This window comes from Trichomycterus rosablanca, chromosome 11 (genome assembly GCF_030014385.1).
Source record: "Trichomycterus rosablanca isolate fTriRos1 chromosome 11, fTriRos1.hap1, whole genome shotgun sequence".
Lineage (NCBI taxonomy): Eukaryota > Metazoa > Chordata > Actinopteri > Siluriformes > Trichomycteridae > Trichomycterus > Trichomycterus rosablanca.
In genome coordinates, this window is record NC_085998.1 from 26029115 (window position 1) to 26056537 (window position 27423).

Here is a 27423-nt window from a genome sequence, read left to right on the forward strand (position 1 = left end):
TGTGTTTTTGATTACATATGTACATGTAATTATGTAGCCTGCTATGGACTGTTACAATATTTTTTGGAAATACTAAAAGGCAGAATACACCAATTCTACCAGATGTGTTAAAGTCTAGCACAAAAATTATTTTTTACTTTTGATATTTTATTTGATGCTTCTTTGATCGTTTTAATTATGTTGCCTTTGATAACTTAAAAAATCCTTTTTTTAGTAATGTGATATTTAGTCACTGGCATGGTTTAGTCAGCCCAGTGAAGTGTAGGTCAGTAGGCCATTTGATGATTAGTCACACCCCATGTTGTTATGGGCCCAGAAGTTAAGAAGCCTTACCTTATGGTTATTTTCATGTCATTGGTCTAAATAAAAATGGTATTTATTGCTCGAATTAAAACAACTTTTGACATGTTTGTAAAGACAGATTTTAACAGCTAATTCTTGATTGATAGATAGTTTAACTTAGCCAGGCATCATCAGTTTTGTTTTCAGCCTAGTTGGACTCTATTCTGCTGTGTGTCTGAGCCAGGCTGTGTTGCTTAGTGTAAGTCCTGGAAGTTCTGCTGATTTCATTGCCAATTTTCTGCTTTCCAGAAGACTACAGTTCCCTACCGACCAAAAAAGCAGAGTTATCCTAAATAAACTGTCACTGTTAACTTAAAATTATTTTGTCAGAGAATTTTAAGTCTTTCCTTCTGTAAGAAATGCTTATTATGTTTGTTTGGATTAAATTGAATTGCAATATGGAGCCATCTCCAGCAGTGGCATTATTAAAGTCCATCATTTGTTATTGTTTATTGTTTAACTGTTTATCATTTTGCTGCCATAACTACTAACAACTCAAATACACACAAAATTGAGAGGCTCCTTAACACTAAGGTCATGATTTATATGTGCTTCATGCCACTCATGGTCACAGTGAATCTGGAGCCACTCTAATTTTGGGCACAAGGTGGAAACACAACCTAGTCAGGGCAGCAATCCATGGCAGGGAGATTACAACCATGGTCATATTTTTGGTTGGTAGAAAAAGACACCCCTGTGAACACAGGTATACTGTAGGTAAGAATCAAGCCCAGCTCCTCAGGACCCTTAAAAATTGTTTCAAATATTATTAAAATAGGTATATTTATTAAAAAAAACTACTGTCTCTGTTGGAGATCTGAACTCAACATGATAATTGAGAAAAGATAGAACAGACAAATCTAACTACCTGAAAAAAGGCAGAAACAACAGTTACACAAAAGACATTTAGCCATGAACTGCACAGCAAAAAAAAAAAAAAAAAAAAAAAAAAAACACAATAATTGTCTAAAAGCCACACACAAGTATTCATGGTCTGATAAAACTGAAAAAAATCAAAAGCAATACTTTAGCTTGTCATGTCAAGAACATCATACCCATCATGGATAGGGCTGACTTTCAAGAAAAAAAAGAACATCAAAAAAAACATTTAAAAAAAAGAAGCATTATATGTTTGTTATGGGGCAGGTCACACCTCACCACTGAGGCTGCAGGTGTAGTCTGTACCTGTGAGAATGGGGAGGATGAACCCAGTATGCAGGAATGTTACCAAGGTAGAACAATACTGTGGCGAAAGAGCCACAAACAAAAATAAACAAAATAAAGGGTGAACAAAATAACAACTTAATTAATCAAAAGAAGCCAAAAAAATCCACAAACCTAAAGCAGAGGTGATAGAACAGATATGCAACTTGCTGAACAATAAAGAAAACTTTCAATGTTTGTCTATTATTTTTTATGGCATTTTCCTCAATTTTCTATGTAATATGCAATAACTGCATGTAGGACTTGAGCAAAATACATATCCTGGTATAAGACAGTTATGATTACTTTTAGTTTGCTCTTGCCAATTTATTTTCATAGTGATAAACAGACCTGATTACTATAAAAACCTTTGCATAGTTAATACAAATTGAAAAATAATTGTACATCCATAAGAAATGATTATGCCACTGATTTAGTCTATAAGCCCTCTCTTTGGTATTCAAATACCCCTTTTCCACCAACGCAGACTTGATTTTGAACCGGTTTCGCGTGTTTCCTTGGGAAAAAGAGGTTCCAGACAGCAAACTTGCATTATAATCTGGCACCACAGAATACTAGGTAAAACCGCTGTGCTGTTGTCTCGTATGGAGCTTGGCGCAGCAGGTCCATGTTTTTAAAGTTCACCCGATTAAATTTTAAACCAGTTTGCTACTGATATTTTCAAAGCGCCCCAAAACAGATTAACTGTGTAATATGACGCGGTATAAGTGACCCGTACGAAACAGTACGAGAAACGGTTAACACGAAAAATAAAGTGTAACGTGACTTATTGAACTAAAACAACGACGATGAATTTTGGGCAGTACAGAGCACTTGTAACCAGTTATAACTAGGGCTGTCACGCGATAAAAAAATTTAATCGAGATTAATCACGATTAAAGAACCAAATTAATTGAATTAATCGCAAACTAATAACTAAGCAAAATTTGAAGTTATGCACATTTTTATTGCAAGAACATGTTTACCAATAAAAACATTTATAAAATTATGATAAAATGATTAAATCTAAATTATTTTTAGAAAGCCAGCCAATGCCTATATAAAGTTTTTAACAGCTACCCATCCTTCAGCCAGTTATTTAAAATGAGTCTGTTCACATTATCTGACAAAAGTGAGGATCTTTTCCTGTTCGTAACCCTGCCACTGAAAACAGGCGGAACCATTTCTAGATGCAACACCAGTGGCGTAACTAGGAGCTCATGGGCCCCAGTGCAAAAAAAAAAATTTGGGGCCTCAACAAATTGCATATGCTGATAGCTGATCAGAATGAATTAAAAGTACTCACTCAGAAGTTACACTTTAAGTCCAAATTCCTGCCTCTGGTATTTTTAATGCAGAGTTTTAGTTATTTTAATTTTACTTAACGAAAATATTGTAATATAATAATAACAACCTGGCGAGTGCAGCCAGTGGTGGGGGGGGGGGGGGGGGGGGTCAGTGAGGTGAGTGGTTGAGTTCATGTGGTAGAGGACCCCCGCCCCCCTTGTAGTTACGCCCCTGTGCAACACGTATAACGTCCTGTCGACCCACATCGTTATCCATGTTACAGCGTTTATACAGTCCTTTGTACGGTGGCCGAGAAGTGCAAAACAAATTTACATTTCAGAAAACAAAATTACAAAAAAACTAAAACAACATTTACAATGAAAGCAAAAACTAATTTACAAGTGCTTGGGTACCCAGTGTTTGTAAATATGTTTTGGCATATGTAAAAGTGTTTCAGTACTTGTACATTTGTTTTCGGCATATGTAATTTTGTTTTCTTAAATGTAAATTTGTTTTGCACTTCTCGGCCGCACATTTCTGACGGAAAAGGTAGGGACAATAACACCGGAAGTGCGTGTTGCTTACCAGCTGTCAATCAAACTGTTTCTCAGCGGTAAAGTGAACGGAGTTTGTGATGGTGACGATAAACAAGGTTTTGTCTTTTGGAAATCATTTTATCCAGTTGACCCGCTATTGTTTTTCTTGTGGAAAGTTATTAGATTGTGCAGACGTTTAGACGTGGCGTGTGCATCTCTATCTACCGTCCGCTCTTCTAAACATCTAAGGAATTCCCACAAGAACAACAAAAGCGAAATAATGAAAGTAATTAACACAAAATGGACAAAACATTGTTTATTAGGGACGGAACATTTGATACCGAGGCTTGTTGAAGCTTGTTTCACTTTTGTAACACTGGACTCAGTGTATCGGAGCTTATATTAAAGCAGCATGTGCGGGACTGATGAAGCTTTGTGCTGTGTTTTATCTCACTCACTATATAAGAGACAATCAAACCAGGGTTACCCACCGTCCTGTAACATACAGAATCCTTCTTTATTTGGAGACTAAACGCCGCGTTCTGTATTGAACTGATACAGGACGCTTTGTTCCGTATTTTTATCAATGGGAGACTGTGGGAATTATATTAAGTAGTGTTCACTTTTATTCTTAGTAACGCGGTGTGTGCGCTGGTTATAGCAACATAACCTGTGTAATACACCGCTGTACGAGTAGCACAGTGGGCGGAGTGCAGATGAAGCCTCATTTAAGCTTTTGAAGCTCTTTTACTGATTGTGCTGAAAATACCTGGGGGAGGGGGGGGGGCACCTTACACAGTCATGAGAACAAAGGTATTATTTATGGTGTTTAACATTTATTATTTTTATTCTTTATAATAATAAGTCAGAACCATATTTTAGGCAAAACAACGCACTCCGCCCACTGCGCTGCTCATACAGCGGTGTATTACACAGGTTATATTGCGCACACACTGCGTTACTAAGAATAAAAGTGAACACTACTTAATATAATTCCCACAGTCTCCAATTGATAAAAATACGGAACAAAGCGTCCTGTATCAGTTCAATACTGAACGCGGCGTTTAGTCTCCAAATAAAGAAGGATTCTGTATGTTACAGGACGGTGGGTAACCCTGGTTTGATTGTCTCTTATATAGTGAGTGAGATAAAACACAGCACAAAGCTTCATCAGTCCCGCACATGCTGCTTTAATATAAGCTCCGATACACTGAGTCCAGTGTTACAAAAGTGAAACAAGATTTAAAGCCTCGGGATCAGATGTTCCGTCCCTAATAAACAATGTTTTGTCCATTTTGTGTTAATTACTTTCATTATTTCACTTTTGTTGTTCTTGTGGGAATTCCTTAGATGTTTAGAAGAGCGGACGGTAGATAGAGATGCACACGCCACGTCTAAACGTCTGCACAATCTAATAACTTTCCACAAGAAAAACAATAGCGGGTCAACTGGATAAAATGATTTCCACAAACTAGACAAAACCTTGTTTATCGTCACCATCACAAACTCCGTTCACTTTACCGCTGAGAAACAGTTTGATTGACAGCTGGTAAGCAACACGCACTTCCGGTGTTATTGTCCCTACCTTTTCCGTCAGAAATGTGCGGCCGAGAAGTGCAAAACAAATTTACATTTTAGAAAACAAAATTACATATGCCGAAAACAAATTTACAAGTGCTGAAACACTTTTACATATGCCAAAACAAATTTACAAACACTGGGTACCCAAGCACTTGTAAATTTGTTTTTGCTTTCATTGTAAATGTTGTTTTTGTTTTTTTGTAATTTTGTTTTCTGAAATGTAAATTTGTTTTGCACTTCTCGGCCACCGTACCTTTGCGATCCATTTAACACCAGTGTTTGTAATGTTCCCATGACGTGTACAGTCCACGGGCTTTACATCCAAATTCATATGAAATACAGTTAGACAGAGTCTGAACTAATTTTGCCTGTAACGCGTATCCGTGCGCGCAGACGCCTGACAAGACAAATGCGCTCTGACCAAAGATGATATTAAAGCATCAATTAATAACTGTAATTTTGTCTAGTGATGATTTCTCACGCTTTTTAAAAATGATTATTTAAAATACCCGATATTTCGCAATATGTAGCCGCAGCAGCTCGAGTAATTTGTAACTCACGACACCTGTTGTGCCCGTGTTATCTCTACAGTATAAACAGAATGTTGCTGTGTTAAAGCAGCGCAAATTACCACAGACACATATTTACGTGGCAAAAAAAAACAGCCCAATAAAATTAGTTTGATTAAAAATTTTAATCTCGATAAATTTTTTTAATCGCGTTAATTAACGCAAATAACGACAGCCCTAGTTATAACTGAAAGAAGTTTAGTGCTCCTGTGTCGTACTTTTAGTACATTCAGCCACGTTACACTTTATTTTACATTAAGCTTTTTCGACTTTCCCGAGAAGCAGATTCTCCGAACTCTGAGCAGCAGAACCACCACACGTGAAGTAAACACAGCTGAACACAAATATATATGTATTGTATTTTAGAGTGGGTTTGGTGGTTATTTCACACAAATGCATGTTCTTGACGTGGAACACTTTAGTGCTGTTTTACTGTATCACTCAAGCCGAGCACTGAGCAAATCGGCTATTTGCGCCGAGGGTCGCGGTGAGGGCAAAGCGCAAAACGCTTCTCACATGAATGCACTAAAGAAAGCAACAATGGCAACAAACACGTCTACATCTTCTTATCACCAATAACTGAGCGATGCTTTTTGCATAAAAACGAACATCTGTAACAACAGCACAAATGCTCGCAGGTAATCTACACGCTCCGGTATCATGTTACTACTCTTTACTTTCGTTGCGCAATGCCCATCATTGATGACGCATGCTTGGTTCTCAAAAACTGGTGGAAACGCAGGTCGGTTCTCTAAAAACACCAAGGTTCAACGAAATCTTACTCACAATCAGTGTTAAGCAGCCACCCTCGAGTTTCTACAGAAACTATGCGTCAAAGTAAAATGACTAAACAATTGAAATAGCAGACTGGTTAAAGGACTTCAATGAGAGACAGTAAAAAATCTTAGAATTCATAAAACTAAGATGGAAATCTATTGGCCTGTTTGGTAAAATGTCTTCAAGGGCTCAGGGATAACTTACTGAAAAAATCACAAAAGATCCAAAATAGTTTGAGGTTAGGTACTGATGTTGGATGAAAAGGTCTATATATACATTTACATGTGTATATTTTTAAGCCACTAATGCTGGGACCCAGGGTTCAAATCCCCAAGTCAGCCAAATAGGGCATCTACACACAGACGTGACTGGTGTCCAAGGTGGGGTGGCTGAGGCTCAGTAATGGACTGGTGTTCAGTCTGAGGTGTGTTACTGCATTATGCCAATTAATTCTGGGGAAACCTGACCCACTGCAACCCTGACCAGAATAAAGTGGTTGTAAAACATGAAATAAAATGAAAAGTTTATGCTTCAAACAAATGTTGGGACAGAGTCATGTTTACTACTGAGTTACATCACCTTCCTAGTAATTACACTTTTTAGTCATTTGGGAACTGAGAAAACAAAATGTTGCAGTTTTGCAAGTGAAATTTTGGCCAATTCTTGCTTAAAACAAGACTTCATCTGCTCAACAGTCCATGGCCACTATTGTCTGACTCTCCTCTTAATAATGTCCCAGAGATTTTCAACTGGGGGCAGATCTGGATTGCAGGTAGGGCAGTCAAGCAGAGATTTTCAACTGGGGGCAGATCTGGATTGCAGGTAGGGCAGTCACTCTGGGTGTGTTCGAAAACCTAGGGAGCTGCCTTGCTGTCTTACTGTCTACATAGGCAGCTGACTTAGTAGAGAGGATTCTAATAAGTTAGTGACTTAAAAGGCAGGTTATTCGAACGCACTACTTAGATAGCGATTCCATCCGGTTTAGCATTTCGCGTTTAGCATTTAGCATCTCGCCATTAAAACCAATAAACTGAGGTAGCACAGCACGCTAACGTCAATAACATCTCCCTTCATGTACCGATAACGGTTAAATTTCCTGACAAGCCCGAACTTGCAAATAAAAACACTCGGTACAAGTTTATACAAGTTAAAAATCAGTAATATTTTATTTACGTTTGAAAATAACTGCATTCGTTTCTCCGCCCCGTCAGCCATGAATGCTGGGATTGTCTTGATCACTAAGGCAGCGTCAGACGCTCACTCGTTCTTGAGCCAAAATAACATTGAAATATTAAGATGCCTCAGAAGTGAGGATTTTAAGGCATCTAGGATTTCGAACAGCCTCATTCTCGGGAGCGCGCACAAGATGACGTAAAATGCTGCCTATGTAGACAGCACACTAGCTTTTCGAACACACCCTCTGTGTCTTTAAATACAGATTGTTTTATTGTGTAATAATGAAGCCTAACATTGCCTAAAGTTAAGAAAAGCAGGTTTACAGACAGAGGAACTGGCAAATCTGTGAAAGAGAAACTAAGAGAACTGACACATCAATCATCTGCGCCTCTGTGGTATGTCTGGAAAAGAAAGAATAAGGCATATTCCGCAAGGACGGATTAAGGATAGTCTGGGCCCCTGGGCAAAGAGTTGCTAGTCTTAAATTTAAATAATTGCAAAATTGCTAAATTAATTTGTGTCTCTGCGCTTAAGAGAAATTGAACATAATAATTTTGAAACAATACAAATTCAGAAACATTAAGTAGGGGCCTGAATCGCATATTTGCAACAAAACGTCTGTTATGAAATATGGTAGCTTGCCTGGCAATTTGTAGGTCCCTAGAAAGTCAAGGAGCCATGGTAAACGACTTCTATGGAAGTCAAGGGCCCCATAGCAGGGGCCCTCGTGATCAAGGGCCCTCTAATGGTATGCCCTGCTCTTCTCTAGGGCCCCCTGGTAGGGGCTCTCATAACCAGGGCCGTCTAAAAATATGCCCCCCTCTTTCCTAGGACCCCTAATAGCCAGAAGTCGAAGTCAGAGCAGTGCCACAACGCCTCATCCATTTTCATAAGGGGCCCAAAAGCATGGCTAGGGCCCCCAAAAGCATGGCTAGGGGCCCCAAAAGCATGGCTAGGGCCCCCAAGAGGCCCTGGGGTTAAAGTCCTTAATAGTCAGAGGACCCTTAAAATGGAGGGCCCTCGGAAATAAAAAATATATTGTATCATAAATGTTGATAGGCATCGCAAAATGTTTTGGGCCAGGGCCCCCCCGGGGCCCCCTGACCTCAAGGGCCCCTGGGCGCTGGCCCCACTGGCCCGGTCAGTAATCCAGCCATGATATTCCGAAAAGAATAGCCTGCCTACAGTGAAGCATGGCAGTGGTTTGTTGACACTCTGGGGCTGCATTGGTTGCTCTGGGCCTGGAAAACTGCAGCGTGTTGGGGGCAAAATTTAATAAATTAAAAATAAAGTAAAGTATCATTAAATTCTTGAAAAAAACCTTTTTTTAAGGAAGCAATTAGCTCGAGCGTCATCAGACCTTCCAATAGAACAGTGATCCCAGGCAGACCTTAAAGTCCAACAAGGCTTGGTTTTCAGAAGAAGTCTTGCAGACAGCAGACAGGCCAGCCAAGCACATGCATCCTGTGTGTACAAAGATATGCTATTGTAGCACGTACAAAATGAGGCCTGGCATTATCATGCTAAACTTTTCATTAACTTGCACATCAGCTTTTTCGTCTTCTTTTGACTGTTCCCATTACGAGTCACCATGGAGGCTCATTCGTCTCCATTTTTACCTGTACTGAACATTCCCCTCTGTCACCCCAAACACATGTATGTCCTCCCTCACTGAATCCATAAACCTCCTCTTTAACCTTCTTCTCCTCCTCCTGCCTGGTGGCTACATCCTCAGCACCCTTCTCCTGATAAAACCCTCATTCCTCCTCTACACATGCCCAAACCATCTCAATCTTTTCATCAAAACTTTGTCTACCTGTGCTGTCCCTCTAATTATCTCTTTCCTAGCCCTGTCCATCTTTGTCACTACCAATGAGAATTACAGCATCCTTATCTCCGCCACCACCAGCTCCTTGCCTTTTAGTCAGTGTCATTGCCTCCAAGCCATATAACATAGCAGGCCTCACTACTCTCTTGTAAATTTTGACTCTGGCAGACACCCCTCTATCACCTCTTAATAACATTTTTCATTACTTTGAACACTCGACCCAAATTATTTAAAGTATTTCCTCCACTTTCATCACCTCTTTGCTATGTAACCTTTTCTCCTGCTTACCTTCATTCCCCTTTTCTACAATACATACCTACATCTCTTAAGGATCTCCTCAAACTGCTCCCATTCTCTCTGGATCTCTCTGGAGACCACAGGGGTTTTTTTTCGCCAACCTCTTCTTAAACTTTCCTACATTCCTTATTTCACCACAAAGTCACCACTTTTGCAATGGTTGCCCAGTTGTCTAGATCCCCTCCACCACCACTCAGCACTCACCACCCTGTCTCACCTCTTCTCTGAATTTCACAACTCAGTTTTCCTCCTTTAACCTCCACCATCTGACCCTTGTTTGTCCTCACTTTCCTCCTTCTCATCACTTAAACCCTACAATCCACCATCCGATGCTGTCTAATTACACTCACCCCTGCCACCACCCTACTGTCTCTGATCTCTCAACCCAAATTCATCAGCACTCCACCAGTTTTTAGACAGTATTTTTACCACCACTACATTCTTAACATACTATTTTTTTAAAGATTATCCATACCCAATTTCTGCTCTAATCTATACAATGGCAGAACAGTTTGAACCTATCTCCAATGCACCTAGCCTTATTCCCTTACCACTTGCCACAAAGTGTGTCAACCTAGCTCTCTAGTGCCCATGTTTAATGTTCCTACTCTCTCCTCCACCTCTCTCTCTGCTATAGAACATTTGTTTCCCAATTTCCTCCCCTTATCCTCCTTGGTCCAACAAATGTCTCATTAAAATCCTAATATATGCCTCTGTGTTAATGGTACCTTCACATACATGCAACTCACCTGTGGACTCATCCGACCAGAGCACACATTTCCACTGTCTTTCGGACAATCTGAGATAAGCTCAGTTCCAGAGAGTTTTTGCATAGAATTAACGTCTAGCTTTCTCTTTGCGTAATATTTTTAGGTTGCATTTCTTGATTGCAGAAGCAGACTGAGTTAAGTGACTATGGTTTTCTAAAGTACTTCTAAGTCAATGTTGCTGTATTTATCATAGTAACATGACAGTTTCTCATGCAAGGCTGTCTGAGAGCTCAAAAATCATGCACATTCAACAGTGTTTTTTGGTTTTGCCCTACATGAACTTGAACTGGGATCTCTCAAGGTTCCCTGAATCCTTTCACAATATTATGAACAGTAGATGCTGAAAGACAATTTGCAATCTTGCATTAACAAATATTCTTTTTAAACTGGCAATTCTCCCCTGATGTTTGACACAAAGAGGTGAGCCCCAGCCCTTTATTGCTTGTAAATACTGCCCCCTTGGTGGATCCTCCCAGTCATGATTCCCTATTCACCTGCTTATTGTGGAATGCTGTAACTTGAATATTCCATAAAGGTCACTGGTTCAAGCCTCACCACTGCCAGGTTGTCACTGTTGGGCCCTTAAGTAAGGTCCTTAACCCTCCATTGCTTAGACACAATACTGTCACAGTACTGTAAGCTGCTTTGGATAAAAAGTGTCTGCTAAATCCCGAAAATGTAAATGTGATTTTATTTACAAAATAAAAAGAAGTTAATCAGGGTATGTAAACTTATGACTCTAAATGTGTTTTGGGCAACAAATAATCCATGAGCTGCAGGTTATGAATCCCATTACTTTTCTAAGGAGTGTTGCATGTTGTTAATTAAATGCCATGACAGTTAACAAATCCTAATCCTATTCAAATTGAACAGCTATACAATTTTTTGGACCAACATGTTAAACAGTGCTTTTGCCACCATCATCAAAACGAGTTCCAGCTCTCGGGTATAGTTCCAGACACTTCTACCTTGCAGCATATGCTTTGAAGCTTTTCTGTTGGCTTGACACAACATCTCAATTATTATACTGGTGCTGGTCATAAAATTTGAATATCATGAAAAAGTTGATTTATTTCAGTAATTCCATTCAAAAAGTGAAACTTGTATATTATATTCATTCATTACACACAGACTGATATATTTCAAATGTTTATTTCTTTTAATGTTGATGATTATAACTGACAACTAATGAAAACCCCAAATTCAGTATCTCAGAAAATTAGAATATTGTGACAAGGTACAATATTGAAGACACCTGGTGCCACACTCTAATCAGCTAATTAACTCAAAACACCTGCAAAGGCCTTTAAATGGTCTCTCAGTCTAGTTCTGTAGGCTACACAATCATGGGGAAGACTGCTGACTTGACAGTTGTCCAAAAGACGACCATTGACACCTTGCACAAGGAGGGCAAGACACAAAAGGTCATTGCTAAAGAGGCTGGCTGTTCACAGAGCTCTGTGTCCAAGCACATTAATAGAGAGGCGAAGGGAAGGAAAAGATGTGGTAGAAAAAAGTGTACAAGCAATAGGGATAACCGCACCCTGGAGAGGATTGTGAAACAAAACCCATTCAAAAATGTGGGGGAGATTCACAAAGAGTGGACTGCAGCTGGAGTCAGTGCTTCAAGAACCACCACACACAGACGCATGCAAGACATGGGTTTCAGCTGTCGCATTCCTTGTGTCAAGCCACTCTTAAACAAGAGACCGCGTCAGAAGCGTCTCGCCTGGGCTAAAGACAAAAAGGACTGCTGAGTGGTCCAAAGTTATGTTCTCTGATGAAAGTAAATTTTGCATTACCTTTGGAAATCAAGGTCCCAGAGTCTAGAGGAAGAGAGGAGAGGCACAGAATCCACGTTGCTTGAGGTCCAGTGTAAAGTTTCCACAGTCAGTGATGGTTTGGAGTGCCATGTCATCTGCTGGTGTTGGTCCACTGTGTTTTCTGAGGTCCAGGGTCAACGCAGCCGTCTACCAGGAAGTTTTCGAGCACTTCATGCTTCCTGCTGCTGACCAACTTTATGGAGATGCAGATTTCATTTTCCAACAGGACTTGGCACCTGCACACAGTGCCAAAGCTACCAGTACCTGGTTTAAGGACCATGGTATCCCTGTTCTTAATTGGCCAGCAAACTCGCCTGACCTTAACCCCATAGAAAATCTATGGGGTATTGTGAAGAGGAAGATGCGATACGCCAGACCCAACAATTCAGAAGAGCTGAAGGTCACTATCAGAGCAACCTGGGCTCTCATAACACCTGAGCAGTGCCACAGACTGATCAACTCCATGCCACGCCGCATTGCTGCAGTAATCCAGGCAAAAGGAGCCCCAACTAAGTATTGAGTGCTGTACATGCTCATACTTTTCATGTTCATACTTTTCAGTTGGCCAACATTTCAAAAAATCCTTTTTTTGTATTGGTCTTAAGTAATATTCTAATTTTCTGAGATACTGAATTTGGGGTTTTCATTAGTTGTCAGTTATAATCATCAACATTAAAATAAATAAACATTTGAAATATATCAGTCTGTGTGTAATGAATGAATATAATATACAAGTTTCACATTTTGAATGGAATTACTGAAATAAATCAACTTTTTCATGATATTCTAATTTTATGACCAGCACCAGTACATAATGTTATGCCTGTCTGACTGTAGTCCATCTGTTTCTCTACATACTTTTTTTTAACCTGCTTTCATCCTGTTCTTCAATGGTCAGGACCCCCACAGGAACACACAGAGCAGGTATTATTTAGATGGTGGATCATTCTCAGCACTGCAGTGACACTGACATGGTGGTGGTGTGTTAGTGTGTGTTGTGCTGGTTGGTGTTGGTCAGACACAGCAGCGCTGCTGGAGTTTTTAAATAGTGTGTCCACTCACTATTAGACACTCCTACCTAGTTGGTCCACCTTGTAGATGTAAAGTCAGAGATGATCGCTCATCTATTGCTGCTGTTCTGTGTTGGTCATCTTCTAGACCTTCATCAGTGGTCACAGGACGCTGCCCACGGGGCGCTGTTGGCTGGATATATTTTTGGTTGGTGGACTATTCTCAGTCCAGCAGTGACAGTGAGGTGTATAAAAACTCAGGCAGCACTGCTGTGTCTTATCCACTCATACCAGCACAACACACACTAACACACCACCACCATGTCAGTGTTACTGCAGTGCTGAGAATTATCCACCACCCAAATAATACCTACTCTGTAGTGGTCCTGTGGGGGTCCTGACCATTAAAGAACAGCATGAAAGCAGGCTAAAAAAGTATGTAGAGAAACAGACGAACTACAGTTAGTAACTGTAGAACTACAAAGTGCTTCTATATGGTAAGTGGAGCTGATGAAATGGACAGTAAGTGTAGAAACAAAGAGGTGGTCATAATGTTATGCCTGATCAATGTGTATATATACATATCTGTACATGCAGTATATTGGGGTTTAAGCTCTGTAATGCTATCCTCCATATTTAAACTAACCCCACTTCTCTCTGTGACACCACCTGTCTTTGTATTTCCACTATGAAAATGATACACAATATGGACACACATGACCATGGATTCCTGGCCAAAAAACCCACACACCCTGTCACAAATGCTTAGGTAATCAAGAGCAGTGATTGCAACATTTACAACTACCCTCCAATCCAGACAGTAACAGGGGAGTGGTGCCACCCTCCCCAGAGAATTTGATCAAACAAAGCCCATCTGAATGCATACTGAATCAAGACATTCACACCCAGATACACACACTGACAATCGAACAGATACAAATAAAAAAAAACAGTTAAACATGACAAACTCTGGATGCAGCTATACATGTACACCCACAGGTATCCATGACAACACAGAAATTAAAAACTCACGACACTAAAAGAGGAAGCAGTGTCAGCAAAGCTTCTGGTCCAGCACGCATTCACTTACACTATGACACCCACAGTGTGCAGTGTATAAATTCACTATACCAACAAAGAGGCATGATAGATAATACAATACTATTGGCCACAACAATATGTTAAACAAATCAAATATAGTTTAGGGTAGATATACAGTGTATGGACCAAAGTAATTAGACACCATGGTCTTGTTGAACACTTCATTTCTAACCTATGGGCATTATTATGGACCTGGGATCCTTTTGTATATAGCCTACTCTCTTCTGGAAAGGATTTACACAAGGTTTTGAAGTGTAATAAGGGATTTTGTGGACAGTCACAGCTACTTATTGCTTCATTCACTGTCTGTTTTACCACTACTTTATCCTATTCAGGATCGCAGTGGGACTGATTCATTGGACGCAGGTCAGAAAACACCACGGACAGGTCCACAGTGCTACCCAACAAGCCACCATGTAAGCCCACAGCTACTCGGCTTAGTTAAATTTATGAATAATTTCAGAAATCTTTATTCAATATTTTCAAATGTGGTTAACCTTGAATAAAATGTTTTTTCATGCTGGACCTACATGTCACATGTCTGCTTCATCAGACAATATTCACCCACTCTTTATGAAAAACATGCAAAAATAAAAATTATTGTGCTGTCAGTTGAAGAAATCAGAATTTAAAAACAGGTTTTCAATTATTTAAATACTCTAAGGATGGCTAGCAAATGCCACACCCCACCAAGGTCCTAGGGTCTTCCTATGTCTGTTTGGGTTATCTACCAACGACCAAAATAATTTTACCAATTCAAAACAGTAATGCACTAGCCCATCACCACTGAGAGTTTGAGCTCTCAAGTTCAAATTCTTGACTTCACGTCTTAGTGGTGTTACCAGCCTGGTCGGGCACTAAACAGACACATTTGGTTTCTCTTCGGTGATGCTGCACCAGTGGCTTGTGCTGTCTGTGTTTTGATGAGAGCATGTTTTGTGTCTTACATTCACACTGATGATCACCTGAACAAATTTTGTAACATACTTAAAGAAATAAAGTGGTCCTGATTCTGATTTGGAATTGGATTGGAACCTCTCTGTTAAATATGCCTTAATAAATGAGTTAATTCCAATACAATAATAGGCTCTCACACAAAAAACTGATGATTCTCAACTGTTTCATCAGCACTGTTAAATACGAGTATACTCAAAACTAAATCAGGCACTGGTATTAACAACCAAAGGCATGTGCATGCAGGCTCCTGCATTTAGTAGTGCCATGAAACCGGCACCTATCGCTATGGCAACCATTTGATCAGTCACTAACCAGGAAATACAGGCATCAGTGCAACAGTCCAATAATATGCAGAAAAAGCACAACACACATACATACAACCACACTCATACACATATCCAAGTACACAATTATATCAGTACAGAATATTGGAAGCAATAATATTATTCAATTTTCAATCCAAAAATGATTAAAGTATATTAAAGCATATATTCACAGAGAAGATTAGGTAAAATTTAAAATGACTAGTTGAAAATGTTGTAATGCTGACTGGAACTGGCTGGCAGCTTTAAAAGCAAAAACACACACACAAGAAAACACCCCCCCCTAACACCAGTCACGTTCTACAGATCCTCAAAATCAGGGCTCTTTTCAGTTACTATTTTATTTAATCTGAGAGAGCTTACACACAAAAAGTGGAAGACCGGGCATTTACAGAAAATACAAAATGTACAACAATAAAAATAGAACATATGCACACCGCTCAAAGCAGTACCTTATCAAATCTTATTCTGCAACCTAGTCACCTTATAACAACTGAAAATGAAGGCATAAACAAACACCTACAAATAATAGTGACTGGAGAATAAACAGGTCCAGATTTATCATCCTGATCCTATTCCATCAAGTCCAGCAATAGAGGACAAAAAAGGGAAGCAGACTAAAGGAAAAACCCTATTTGATGTGGGACATTAATAATTAATACGATATTAAGACAATACAGCAGTCACACCGAGACCCAACCACAATCATTAAAGGAAGACCGTGCCCCATTTTGACAGTGCACCCACCCACCCACACACAAACACACACACACACACACACACACACACAAACACACACACACACAACCCAGCTGGAAATAACAAACATAGCACATTTAATAATGGAAGAATGAATGCCCAAAATGACCAAATATTTCAATCTGTCTATACATCCAATGTCTTTCCCTTTAGCTTAAAGAAGCATAATTAGGATGTAAATGATAAAATGATGGGGAGGATGCTGGAAATTGGATGACAGGAGGGGTGAGCCAGGAACTGCTGCACTCTCCCCACACAGTCTCAGCTGCTTCTGCGGTGGCTGCCTACAGCAACCTGAGTGCCGCCATCTCCCTTTCCATCCCTCCCCCTCTCTTCTTTCTCTATCATCCCCCTCTCCTTCCTTCATCTTCATCCCTTTCCAGCATCCTTTGCCTGCATCCTGGTCTGTGTGCCTCCCCTCCCATCTTATTTTCCCGCACCCATTCCTCACAATTCCCCCATACCTGCGGCTTGCTGGGGGGCTGCCGATGGTGGCGGTTGGGTCGTGGCCTGGAGCGCGTGTAGTGCCTCAGCGTGTGGCCTTCGCTGGGCAGGTCCATAGGGGGCTGAGGAGGCGAGGGCTCAAAACGCCGCGGCTCTCTACTGCTACAGGCAGCCACGGTACCAGCACCACAGCCACCAGACTCCACCTTCCTCCCAGGCAGGGTGGGGCCTGCTGTGATAGACAGGCTTGTCGCCAATGACAATGGACCTCCTCCACCCACTGCCTCTCCGTCTGCCTCTGTCTCCTGCTGGGACTGCACACTCGCCCTTGCCTGCTGCTCGCCTTCCGCCTCCAACAGACCTGCAGAAGGGAAGAGAGAGAAAAGCAAGTAAAGGGAGGAATAGGGGAAGAGAAGAGGAAGGAGAAGCACAGATAGCAAGAGGTGTATGGCTTAATCCATTGTATTATATGTATCTTAACGAGGACTACTTAATAATAAAGAGATAGGGGCTGAGCAACATGAAAATATGATATCAATATTGCAATATACTGATGAACCACAAACCTAAAAAGTAGATTTTTCTGCACTAAAAAAAATTCTTCCCTTGCCACTACAGCCTCCACTCTCACAAGAAGACCTTGCAATAAATTACACTAAAATGCAGACAATGGACAAGACAATAATACTAATATAAATTAATACTAAACCTTTTGTCTGTGACCAATCTATATGGTTTATTAGCATTTAGTTAACTGGTCTGCTAGCTCGACTGTGATAAATGAAAGGCATACTATTTAGTGCTATAGAAAAGTGGGTAGAATGAGCCAGTAGGTAAGACCCTCCATCTGTATCTGAGCAACCAGACACACTTTTGTCAAGTGACCCAAAAAGTCATACCTTTGACATGGAAACAAGGCCAAGCAGCTTAATTATGCATAAAAAAAATAAGAATTAGGGTGCAGAAAAATGGCAGCAGGTGCTCTGGAAAGATGAGTCAAATTTTTTAATATTTGGCTGTAACAGTAAGCAGTTTGTTCACCGAAGGGCTGCAAAGTGTCTGCAGGCAACAGTAAAGCATGGTGGAGGTTCCTTGCAAGTTTGGTGCTGCATTTTAGCAAATGGAGTTGGGGATTTGGTCAGGATTAATGGTGTCCTCAATGCTAAAAAAATACAGGCAGATGCTTATCAATCATGCAATACCATCAGGGAGGTGGCTCTAAATTTACTCTGCAGTAGAACAACAACCCCTAAGATACAGCCAATGTCATTAACTAACTTGAGTGTAAAGAAGAGCAAGGTGTCCTGGAAGTGATAATACGGCGTTCACAGAGCCCTGATCTCACCATCATCGAGTCTGTCTGGGATTACATAAAGAGACAGAAAGATTTGAGCAAGCCTATGTCTACAGAAGAGCCATGGTTAGTTATCCAAGATGTTTGGAACAACCTCCCTGCTTAGTTCCTTCAAAAACTGTAAGTGTACCTACAGAAATTGATGCTGCTTTGAAAGCAAAGGGTGGTCACACCAAATATTGATTAGATTTAGATTACCATTTTGTTCATTAATTTGTATTTTTTAATTGAATATACTGTATATACAGTGTATCACAAAAGTGAGTACACCCCTCACATTTCTGCAAATATTTTATTATATCTTTTCATGGGACAACACTATAGAAATAAAACTTGGATATAACTTAGAGTAGTCAGTGTACAACTTATATAGCAGTGTAGATTTACTGTCTTCTGAAAATAACTCAACACACAGCCATTAATGTCTAAATGGCTGGCAACATAAGTGAGTACACCCCACAGTGAACATGTCCAAATTGTGCCCAAAGTGTCAATATTTTGTGTGACCACCATTATTATCCAGCACTGCCTTAACCCTCCTGGGCATGGAGTTCACCAGAGCTGCACAGGTTGCTACTGGAATCCTCTTCCACTCCTCCATGATGACATCACGGAGCTGGTGGATGTTAGACACCTTGAACTCCTCCACCTTCCACTTGAGGATGCGCCACAGGTGCTCAATTGGGTTTAGTCCATTACCTTTACCTTCAGCTTCCTCAGCAAGGCAGTTGTCATCTTGGAGGTTGTGTTTGGGGTCGTTATCCTGTTGGAAAACTGCCATGAGGCCCAGTTTTCGAAGGGAGGGGATCATGCTCTGTTTCAGAATGTCACAGTACATGTTGGAATTCATGTTTCCCTCAATGAACTGCAGCTCCCCAGTGCCAGCAACACTCATGCAGCCCAAGACCATGATGCTACCACCACCATGCTTGACTGTAGGCAAGATACAGTTGTCTTGGTACTTCTCACCAGGGCGCCGCCACACATGCTGGACACCATCTGAGCCAAACAAGTTTATCTTGGTCTCGTCAGACTACAGGGCATTCCAGTAATCCATGTTCTTGGACTGCTTGTCTTCAGCAAACTGTTTGCGGGCTTTCTTGTGCGTCAGCTTCCTTCTGGGATGACGACCATGCAGACCGAGTTGATGCAGTGTGCGGCGTATGGTCTGAGCACTGACAGGCTGACCTCCCACGTCTTCAACCTCTGCAGCAATGCTGGCAGCACTCATGTGTCTATTTTTTAAAGCCAACCTCTGGATATGACGCCGAACACGTGGACTCAACTTCTTTGGTCGACCCTGGCGAAGCCTGTTCCGAGTGGAACCTGTCCTGGAAAACCGCTGTATGACCTTGGCCACCATGCTGTAGCTCAGTTTCAGGGTGTTAGCAATCTTCTTATAGCCCAGGCCATCTTTGTGGAGAGCAACAATTCTATTTCTCACATCCTCAGAGAGTTCTTTGCCATGAGGTGCCATGTTGAATATCCAGTGGCCAGTATGAGAGAATTGTACCCAAAACACCAAATTTAACAGCCCTGCTCCCCATTTACACCTGGGACCTTGACACATGACACCAGGGAGGGACAACGACACATTTGGGCACAATTTGGACATGTTCACTGTGGGGTGTACTCACTTATGTTGCCAGCTATTTAGACATTAATGGCTGTGTGTTGAGTTATTTTCAGAAGACAGTAAATCTACACTGCTATACAAGCTGTACACTGACTACTCTAAGTTATATCCAAGTTTCATGTCTATAGTGTTGTCCCATGAAAAGATATAATGAAATATTTGCAGAAATGTGAGGGGTGTACTCACTTTTGTGATACACTGTATATATAAAATATATATATTACAAATAACTACGACACTTTGGCATGTGTTTGCGACTAATTTGCTGAATAGTTGCTGAAAATCAGCAAAACAACATTTGCATGTTATAGCACTCCATTTAAATATCTGCTCTTACTGAGTGAACACACACACACACACACACACACACACACACACACAAATGAAGGGCTAGGCTATGGAAGTAAAAGAACAGTACATGCATGAAGCATGAAGACAGGCATGTTTCCGCATATTTTGTATAAAAAGAAAGCATGAGGATGTGGGGGGTTTACTTTTGACGGATGGGGCTGGACGAATGCTCCGTGTGCAAAAACTGTTCCTCCAGATAACAGGCACATACTGAAAACAAGACACAGAATTAAGGGACACAGAATTCACCTAAGACTAAGTAATTAAAATAAAACAATTTGGTTAGCAGTCTTATTAATACAGTGGGGCAAAAAAGTATTTAGAATAAATTCTTTAAAAATCCTACAATGTGATTTCCTGGATTTTTTTTTCTCATTTTGTCTCTCATAGTTGAAGTGTACCTATGATGAAAATTACAGACCTCTCTCATCTTTCTAAGTAGGAGAACTTGCACAATCAGTGGCTGACTAAATACTTTTTGGCCCCACTGTAAGTGATCTCTTACAAGCTAAACTGTTTAAAAAAATTTTTGACCAACATTAATTAAAAAATCTAAATGTTACGTTTTTGTAAAGATGTATAAACTAGAACCAAATAACAATACTATAAACCCAGTAACTGTCCAACAATTTGCTCCAATATTCAATGGTGGTGTGTTTTACATCACCCCTGCCAGTACTTCGAATTGTGCATGGTGTGTTTTACATCACCCCTGCCAGTACTTCGAATTGTGCATGGTGTGTTTGGCTTATGATGATAATTCACCCAATTTAATGTCTTTCGAATAAATAGCTCCTAATCTCATGTAGCTTCCTACAAGCATTAGAAACACATTAGTAAATGTTGCAACTGAAATCAAGCAATTTGTATATTAATCAGAACCCTTTAATGCACATTTCTGTAATCTTATGTCATCTAAAGGCTTGAAGAGCCTAATTCAGTAGTGAGAATGGACGTAGTGAGAAAATTCTATTTGTCATGTTATATAATAACTTAATATTAACTTAGTAATTAATCATTATCAATGACGCTATGCCCTAACCAACCTCATCCATGGGGAACTCATGCTCCACCACTCTGAGCTGGGGGATGTTGGTCCTCCCACTGTAAGGCTGTGAGTACTCCTTTAAATGCTTCTCCTAGAATAAAGAGAATCAGGTCATATAAATACAGACTCATACTTTTAAAATGATTAAAGCCTGCAATCAGAGAACTGAACACACCAGTTTTTGCTGCGCCACTGACAAGTCCTGCAGAACTTCCTCAATGATACTCTCCACCAGAGAGATGCTAACTGACACTTTTAGTTCACTAACAGAAAGGACAGAAGGATAAAAAAAAAGAAAAAAAAAGAAATTGCATAACTTATTGCAAAAGTGCTACAAGAAAGAGAACAGGAAAACAGAATTAAAACTTTGTCATAATGAAAGAGTAAAACATGTGTTCTAACTGTGGTGCCAGGTGAAGGATGCATGAAGGATGCTCAACAGCCTATTGTCTCCACTGCGCTTACGTGCCACAATTTTTCAATGGGAAAAAGATTTAGACTGCACTTTACTATAAAGCCACACTGTTGTAACAAACAAAATGTGGCTTGGCATTGTCTTGCTAAAACTTGCAGGTACATCCGTGAAAAAGACGTGATCATGATGGGTTTAACATTGCCCCCTGTTTCCTTACAGAATAAAAATCTCATTTCTCCAAATGTAACTGGTTTTGTAAGTGTGACAGGTTTTGTTTCGGTGAGAAATATAGAAATAAAAAGCTTTTTCTTTTATTAAACGTGAATTTCTTTTCTTTGCTGGGGTGAGAGTGCTAGAACAATGGACACAAACCGAATAAACGAACAGATCAAAAAGGCCAGCTCCATAGTAGGGTCTCAACAGGACTCAGTTCAGCAGGTAGCAGAGTTAAGAATGCTCACAAAGCTTAACTCGATAGTCACTAACCATTCACACCCACTTCATACCCTGGAGGTGTTTCGACAGAGCACCCTCAGTCACAATTTTTATTCTTATTGTTTGTTTTTATACTGTAAGTGAATGTTGTATGTATACAAGAAGTTGTTGTTGTCTGATGTGAGATGCTGTAACAAAGAAATTTCCTGCAAAGGATCAATAAAGAATCTATCTATCTAAAAAATTTAATGGTCTGTACTAAATTTAATGTTACTAATCCAAACTACTTTACTAAAACTTACTGGTACTATACAGTATAGTGGTGTTATACTAAAGTGGGTTCCAGATTTTAAGAACTGCATGAAAATAAAACTTCATTTTAATGCATTTGGAATGGAATTTCCAACAAGTATGTAATCAGCTTGATGGATTCTATGTCTTTTTACTTATGCACCTTGCTCTTAATGGCAATTGTAATACAATGCAAGTAGGTTCCTATGCTACTATTTAATGCACAAAGACATTTACATTTCTAAATAGAAATGAATATGAGCCACAGCATATGTCCATATTGAATACAAGCACACTGTAGATAACAAATAGATGTTTTAATGTACAAGTGTATGAGTAACAAATTGCTGTTTATTTAACAGACGCAATGTAACGACAGCCATGCTGCATGTATCTTTGTGGGATAAAATGAACTGGTGTCAGACATCACCTTAGCTTTTCTTTTATGTTTCTCTCTGCCTGTTGCACTGTTCTCTGGACGAAGTGGGCAGCCTGACGTGTTTTGTTGGCCACACGATTGGCCAGCTGTTCATTTACACTAGTCCTCTGGACAACCCGGGGGCAGGCAGCCTGTGCTGACTGTAGCATTTCCTGAGCCTGCTCCTGCGAAACACATCACAGTCATACACACCTCTTTGGCCTACTGCAACAAGTTGCACAACAAACAGTCAAACCGGAAAGTCTGCACACCCCTTTCACCATCTCCACTTTTTATTACATTACAGACTCATTCTATAATAGATTGAGTAAATTTTTTTTATTTTTTTTTTTTTACCCCTTTTTCTCCCCTTTTTTAGCGCATCCAATTGTTCAATTAGCATCGTGCTTCCTCTCTGTCTATGCCGAACCCTGCCCTGACGGAGGTGATTGAAGCTAACCCGTATCCCCTCCGAAACACGAGCAGCAGCCAGATGCATCTTTGCCACCCACACATCGACGAGTTTGGCGCCACCTAGCGTTGCATGCGGAGAGACACACCCTAAGGGCACCCCCTCCCATCTCTGTGTAAGCGCCTCCAATCAGCCGGCAGAGAACGCAATCGCATTCTGACAGAGAGAGACCCACATCCGGTTCCTTGTCCCACCCCCCACATGAGCAACCGGCCAATCGTTGCTCATATAGCCACTCAGCTTCGAACCGGTAAAGCAAGGCTGGATTCGATACGACGCTTCTCAGAATCCAGCCCTGGTTGCAGCGCGTTTCTTTTTACCGCTGCGCCACCTGAGCGGCCAGATTGAGTACATTTTTTGTCACAAAATTCTACACAAAATAGCCCACAATGATTTGTGCTAATTTATTAAAAATCCAAATTTTAAATATCATATGTACGCAAGTGTGCACACCCTTTGATATGACACCCAAAAGCTGAGGTGCATTTTGTTTTCACTGATACTGCTTGAGATGTTTGCAACCTCAATTGACTGGACATGATTGGGGATTGCCAACACCTGCCTATATAAGGTCCCACAGCAAACTCCAAGCCATGGGGTCAAAGGAATTATCTGCAGTAAATCTGCAGTATCAGCTGTGTCAAAGCATAGATCTTGAGAAGCATGACAGTGTCAGCATCATGTTGTGGGGATGTTTTTCAGCAGCGGGACTAGTTCTGATAGAGGGAAAGATGAATGCAGCTAAGTACACCGAGATCCCTGAAGAAAACCTGCTCCAGAGCACTCTGGACCTCAGACTGGGGTGAAGTTTTACCTTCCAACATGACAACTACCTGAAGCACACAGCCAAAAGAACAAAGGAGTGGCTTTGGAGCAGTGGCGATTTCTCTAAGACTGCAAGGGAAGCTCAGCTTCCCCTAAAATGTCAAAAATTACATGGTGAAATATGTACAGTTGTGTTAACATTTCATTGACTACAAATGCATTAGAACACGTCCATCTCGAAGACGAGTTTGTTCAGAATCAGCTACTTATCACAAATCGACTGACTCAATTTTGTTAACTCCCGTAGCGTCAATGCATTTACCTGTAGAAGCTGAGCGTCTATTCACTTCAATGGGACTGCATGGAAAGTTTTTTTTCATTGCTTCGAAACTCGCCGGTCATTGGATAAATGACACGATTTTGTCCCGCCCCCGGACGCTGAGCGTCTCTGTGGGTGAATGGAGCTGTGGGTGGGTGTGGACGCGGAGCTTCTGCAAGATGATTGGAGGATCAGTCGAAAGGCTATTTTGAGATCTACACGTCACTTAATCACTGGGAGCTTCAGTCCCATCGCGGATTTTGCGAGTGAAGTCGAAAGACAAACTGCAACCCATTTCTTGGTATTTGCTTGGTGAAGTTACTTGACCATTTCCATTGTTCATTGTGTAAATAAAACACACTCATAGTTAATTAGTTTCAGGACACTGGTCAAGTCCCTGGAAAAGAAGCCTACTTGGTACGATAGGATCACAGGCCATTTTCTTGAAAAGGAACAGAGGGCAGAATTTATGTATAAATAAATTTACAAATGTTATGATGTAAGCCGACAATGAGCTTCCCCTCTTTGAAAGACCAGCAGCCGCCACTGCTTTGGAGAAAGTCTTGACTGGCCCAGCCAGAGCCCAGACCTGAATCCAATCAAACATCTGTGAAATGAGCTGAAAATGGCTGTGTACTGACGCTCCCCATCCAACCTGATGGAGCTTGCAAGGATATGCCAAGAGGAATGGGCAAAATTGTCCAGAAACAAGTGTGCCAAGCTTGCAGCTTCTTTCCCAAGACGCCTTGAAGCTGTAATTGCTGCCAATAGTGCATCAACCAAGTATTAGGCTAAGGGTGCATATTTTCTAAACACTGTTTTTACTTCATAATTACTGGTGATTGTGTGTGGATGTTTGAGGCAAAAAAAGAACTCAATCTATTATAGAATGAGTCTGTAATGTAATAAAACGTGGAGAAGGTAAAAGGGGTGTGCAGACTTTCCGGCCTGACTGTATGGCCAAGATTCTAGGAGAATTTACTACTATTGCAAGTATTCTACAGTCTGAGGTAATGGTTCTTACCATTCTGAACTAGTTATCAGAAGTCTGCCAGTTTAAGCCCCACCACTACCAAACTGCCACTGTTGGGCCCCTGAGCAAGGCCCTTAGCCCTAAACTGTAATGGTCATGATCAAAGTCACTTTGGATAAAAAACATCTGCTAAAGGCCATAAATGTAGGTCTACTGTAGTTCAGTGGAGTCCCAGGGCCTTTGGAATGGCTCTGTAATCTTTTGCAAACATCTATAAGGTGTAAAGTGGCACATTTGCTGAATGAATTAGACAGTCAGTAACGGTATGAGTTATTGCCTGCATTGCAATTTTTGCTGGCAGAGAGGCACAGAGGTGCAGATGTGTTGGTTCCTTTTAATTGAAAATCACCTCCTCTCTTAAGTGTTAATGCACTGTGACCTAACCTAAACCACTCTGAACAACTTTGGGATGAAATTAAATAGTGATTGCCATTCTGACCTTACACTGAATGGCCTTAAATCTTTACAGACACTTTAAAATATTGAGAAAAGTATTTCCAGAAAGGCTGGGCAAAGAGTTTAATTAAATGCCCATCGTTTTGAAATGTCCAACAAGCTCATGGCCAGGCCACATATTTTGTGCCATGTAGAGTAAGGTGTCATGCAGTGTTTGATGACATGTGTATATACATGTCCAGACCAACAAAGAAAATTAAACATTGTTACATTTTAGCCCTGGATGCTTAGCATTCACACTTACAAATTTACAATCAAACTAAAACGGAATAAAGTAACGAATAACGCATATATGACGTATTTTAAATGCGCTCAGTTACAGACAGAACAATGGGACACGCTGGGCTTAATGCACTTAAGGGTTGTGTGTACCTGCTGGTATTTTTACCAACTGGAAACACAGCAAGATGTGGTAAAATGGATGAAGGAGTCAAAGCAGCACCAGAAATTCCTCTGCTGCCACACAGAAAGTAATATTTTTGTCACATCTTGTGTCATGTTTGGTTCGTTTAGATGCCTTGGATCATATTGCGCTCACACCTAAAATGAATCGCACCAGAAATTGTTTAGAAACTAACCAAGATTCCCCTGCTCAAGACCTCTCGGTCCGCTTGTATGATGCACACCATAGTCTGAAAGGAAGCGTTTACATTTACTGTAACGAACCACACTAAAAGAGCAATCGCACCAAAGTTCATTTTAATCAAACCAAATGTAACAAAATGTAAAACCCTCTGTGATCTACCTGGATTTCCACAGTCAACTCATCTGTTATAGCCTTGGCTGTGTTATCCAGAATGTGCTGCACCATCCCAGCAGCAGAGGGCAACCTCCCCAACTCATACAGTTTGGGAAGAGCCTGTAAAAACAGGAGTCGTATAAAAACCATCTTATCCATTTATTATATTGTACATAAAAAGTAACATTTCATGTAAGAATCATACTGCAATAGCTGTTCTAGCATGCTGAAGCATTTCCTCTGCAGACAGGAGGTCTGTCTGAACTTCTTGAATGTTGTAAGAGGACAGAGGCTGCATGGTCTCCTGAAGTCGCTGGCAGAGATTTTGCACTAGCTACAGCAAGCAAAAAGATTATTGAAAAATTAGAAACATCACATTCTTTAAAATAAGCAAATCAATAAAATTGAACAACACTGTGTGCAGTGCCATTACAATGCATTCACAAATTAATAACATTCATGTGATAAACATATTTATTACCTGTTTTTTATCACATATTTATTACTATACGCTTTATTAAAATGCATCCTTGTCTCATTGCCACATTTAGGTAATGATGACCATTACAGTATAGATCAAAAAGTACTACTGTATTTGACTTATTGATATATTGAATGTACTGTACTTGTTGGTTTTTATTTGATCAAATGCAGATATTTCTTGATTCAATAAGTTACTGCTGCATCATTCATATGTTGCTGTGATTTCTGTCTAGATGATAAATATTTGATAGATCTGTGTAAACCTGTTCTGATCGGTTAGTCTTCAGACCCTGCTGCAGACTCAGCATCTGATCTGGTGTAGTGCACAACTTTTGACAGTTCCTCCGTAGGCATGCCTGAATCTGCATACACGCACATCATGAGGTTATTATAGTTCTTCATAGTTTGCAGTTTGGTAAAAGTAT

The 27423-nt window shown here is 40.4% G+C and overlaps 1 protein-coding gene across 1 annotated transcript in view; it reads right to left on the reverse strand.

Moving 5' to 3' along the window:
• Positions 1-27423, reverse strand: part of carmil2 (capping protein regulator and myosin 1 linker 2) — a 100046-nt gene that overhangs the window by 40367 nt on the left and 32256 nt on the right. The window contains exons 17-25 of the mRNA XM_063004099.1: positions 27262-27360; positions 26721-26849; positions 26522-26635; positions 26355-26408; positions 22744-22916; positions 21348-21435; positions 21171-21263; positions 20268-20334; positions 16804-17144 (exon numbers count right to left, since the gene is read on the reverse strand). Coding sequence (XP_062860169.1) covers positions 16804-17144; positions 20268-20334; positions 21171-21263; positions 21348-21435; positions 22744-22916; positions 26355-26408; positions 26522-26635; positions 26721-26849; positions 27262-27360 — 1158 coding nt within the window. The remainder of the gene's footprint in view (positions 1-16803; positions 17145-20267; positions 20335-21170; positions 21264-21347; positions 21436-22743; positions 22917-26354; positions 26409-26521; positions 26636-26720; positions 26850-27261; positions 27361-27423) is intronic.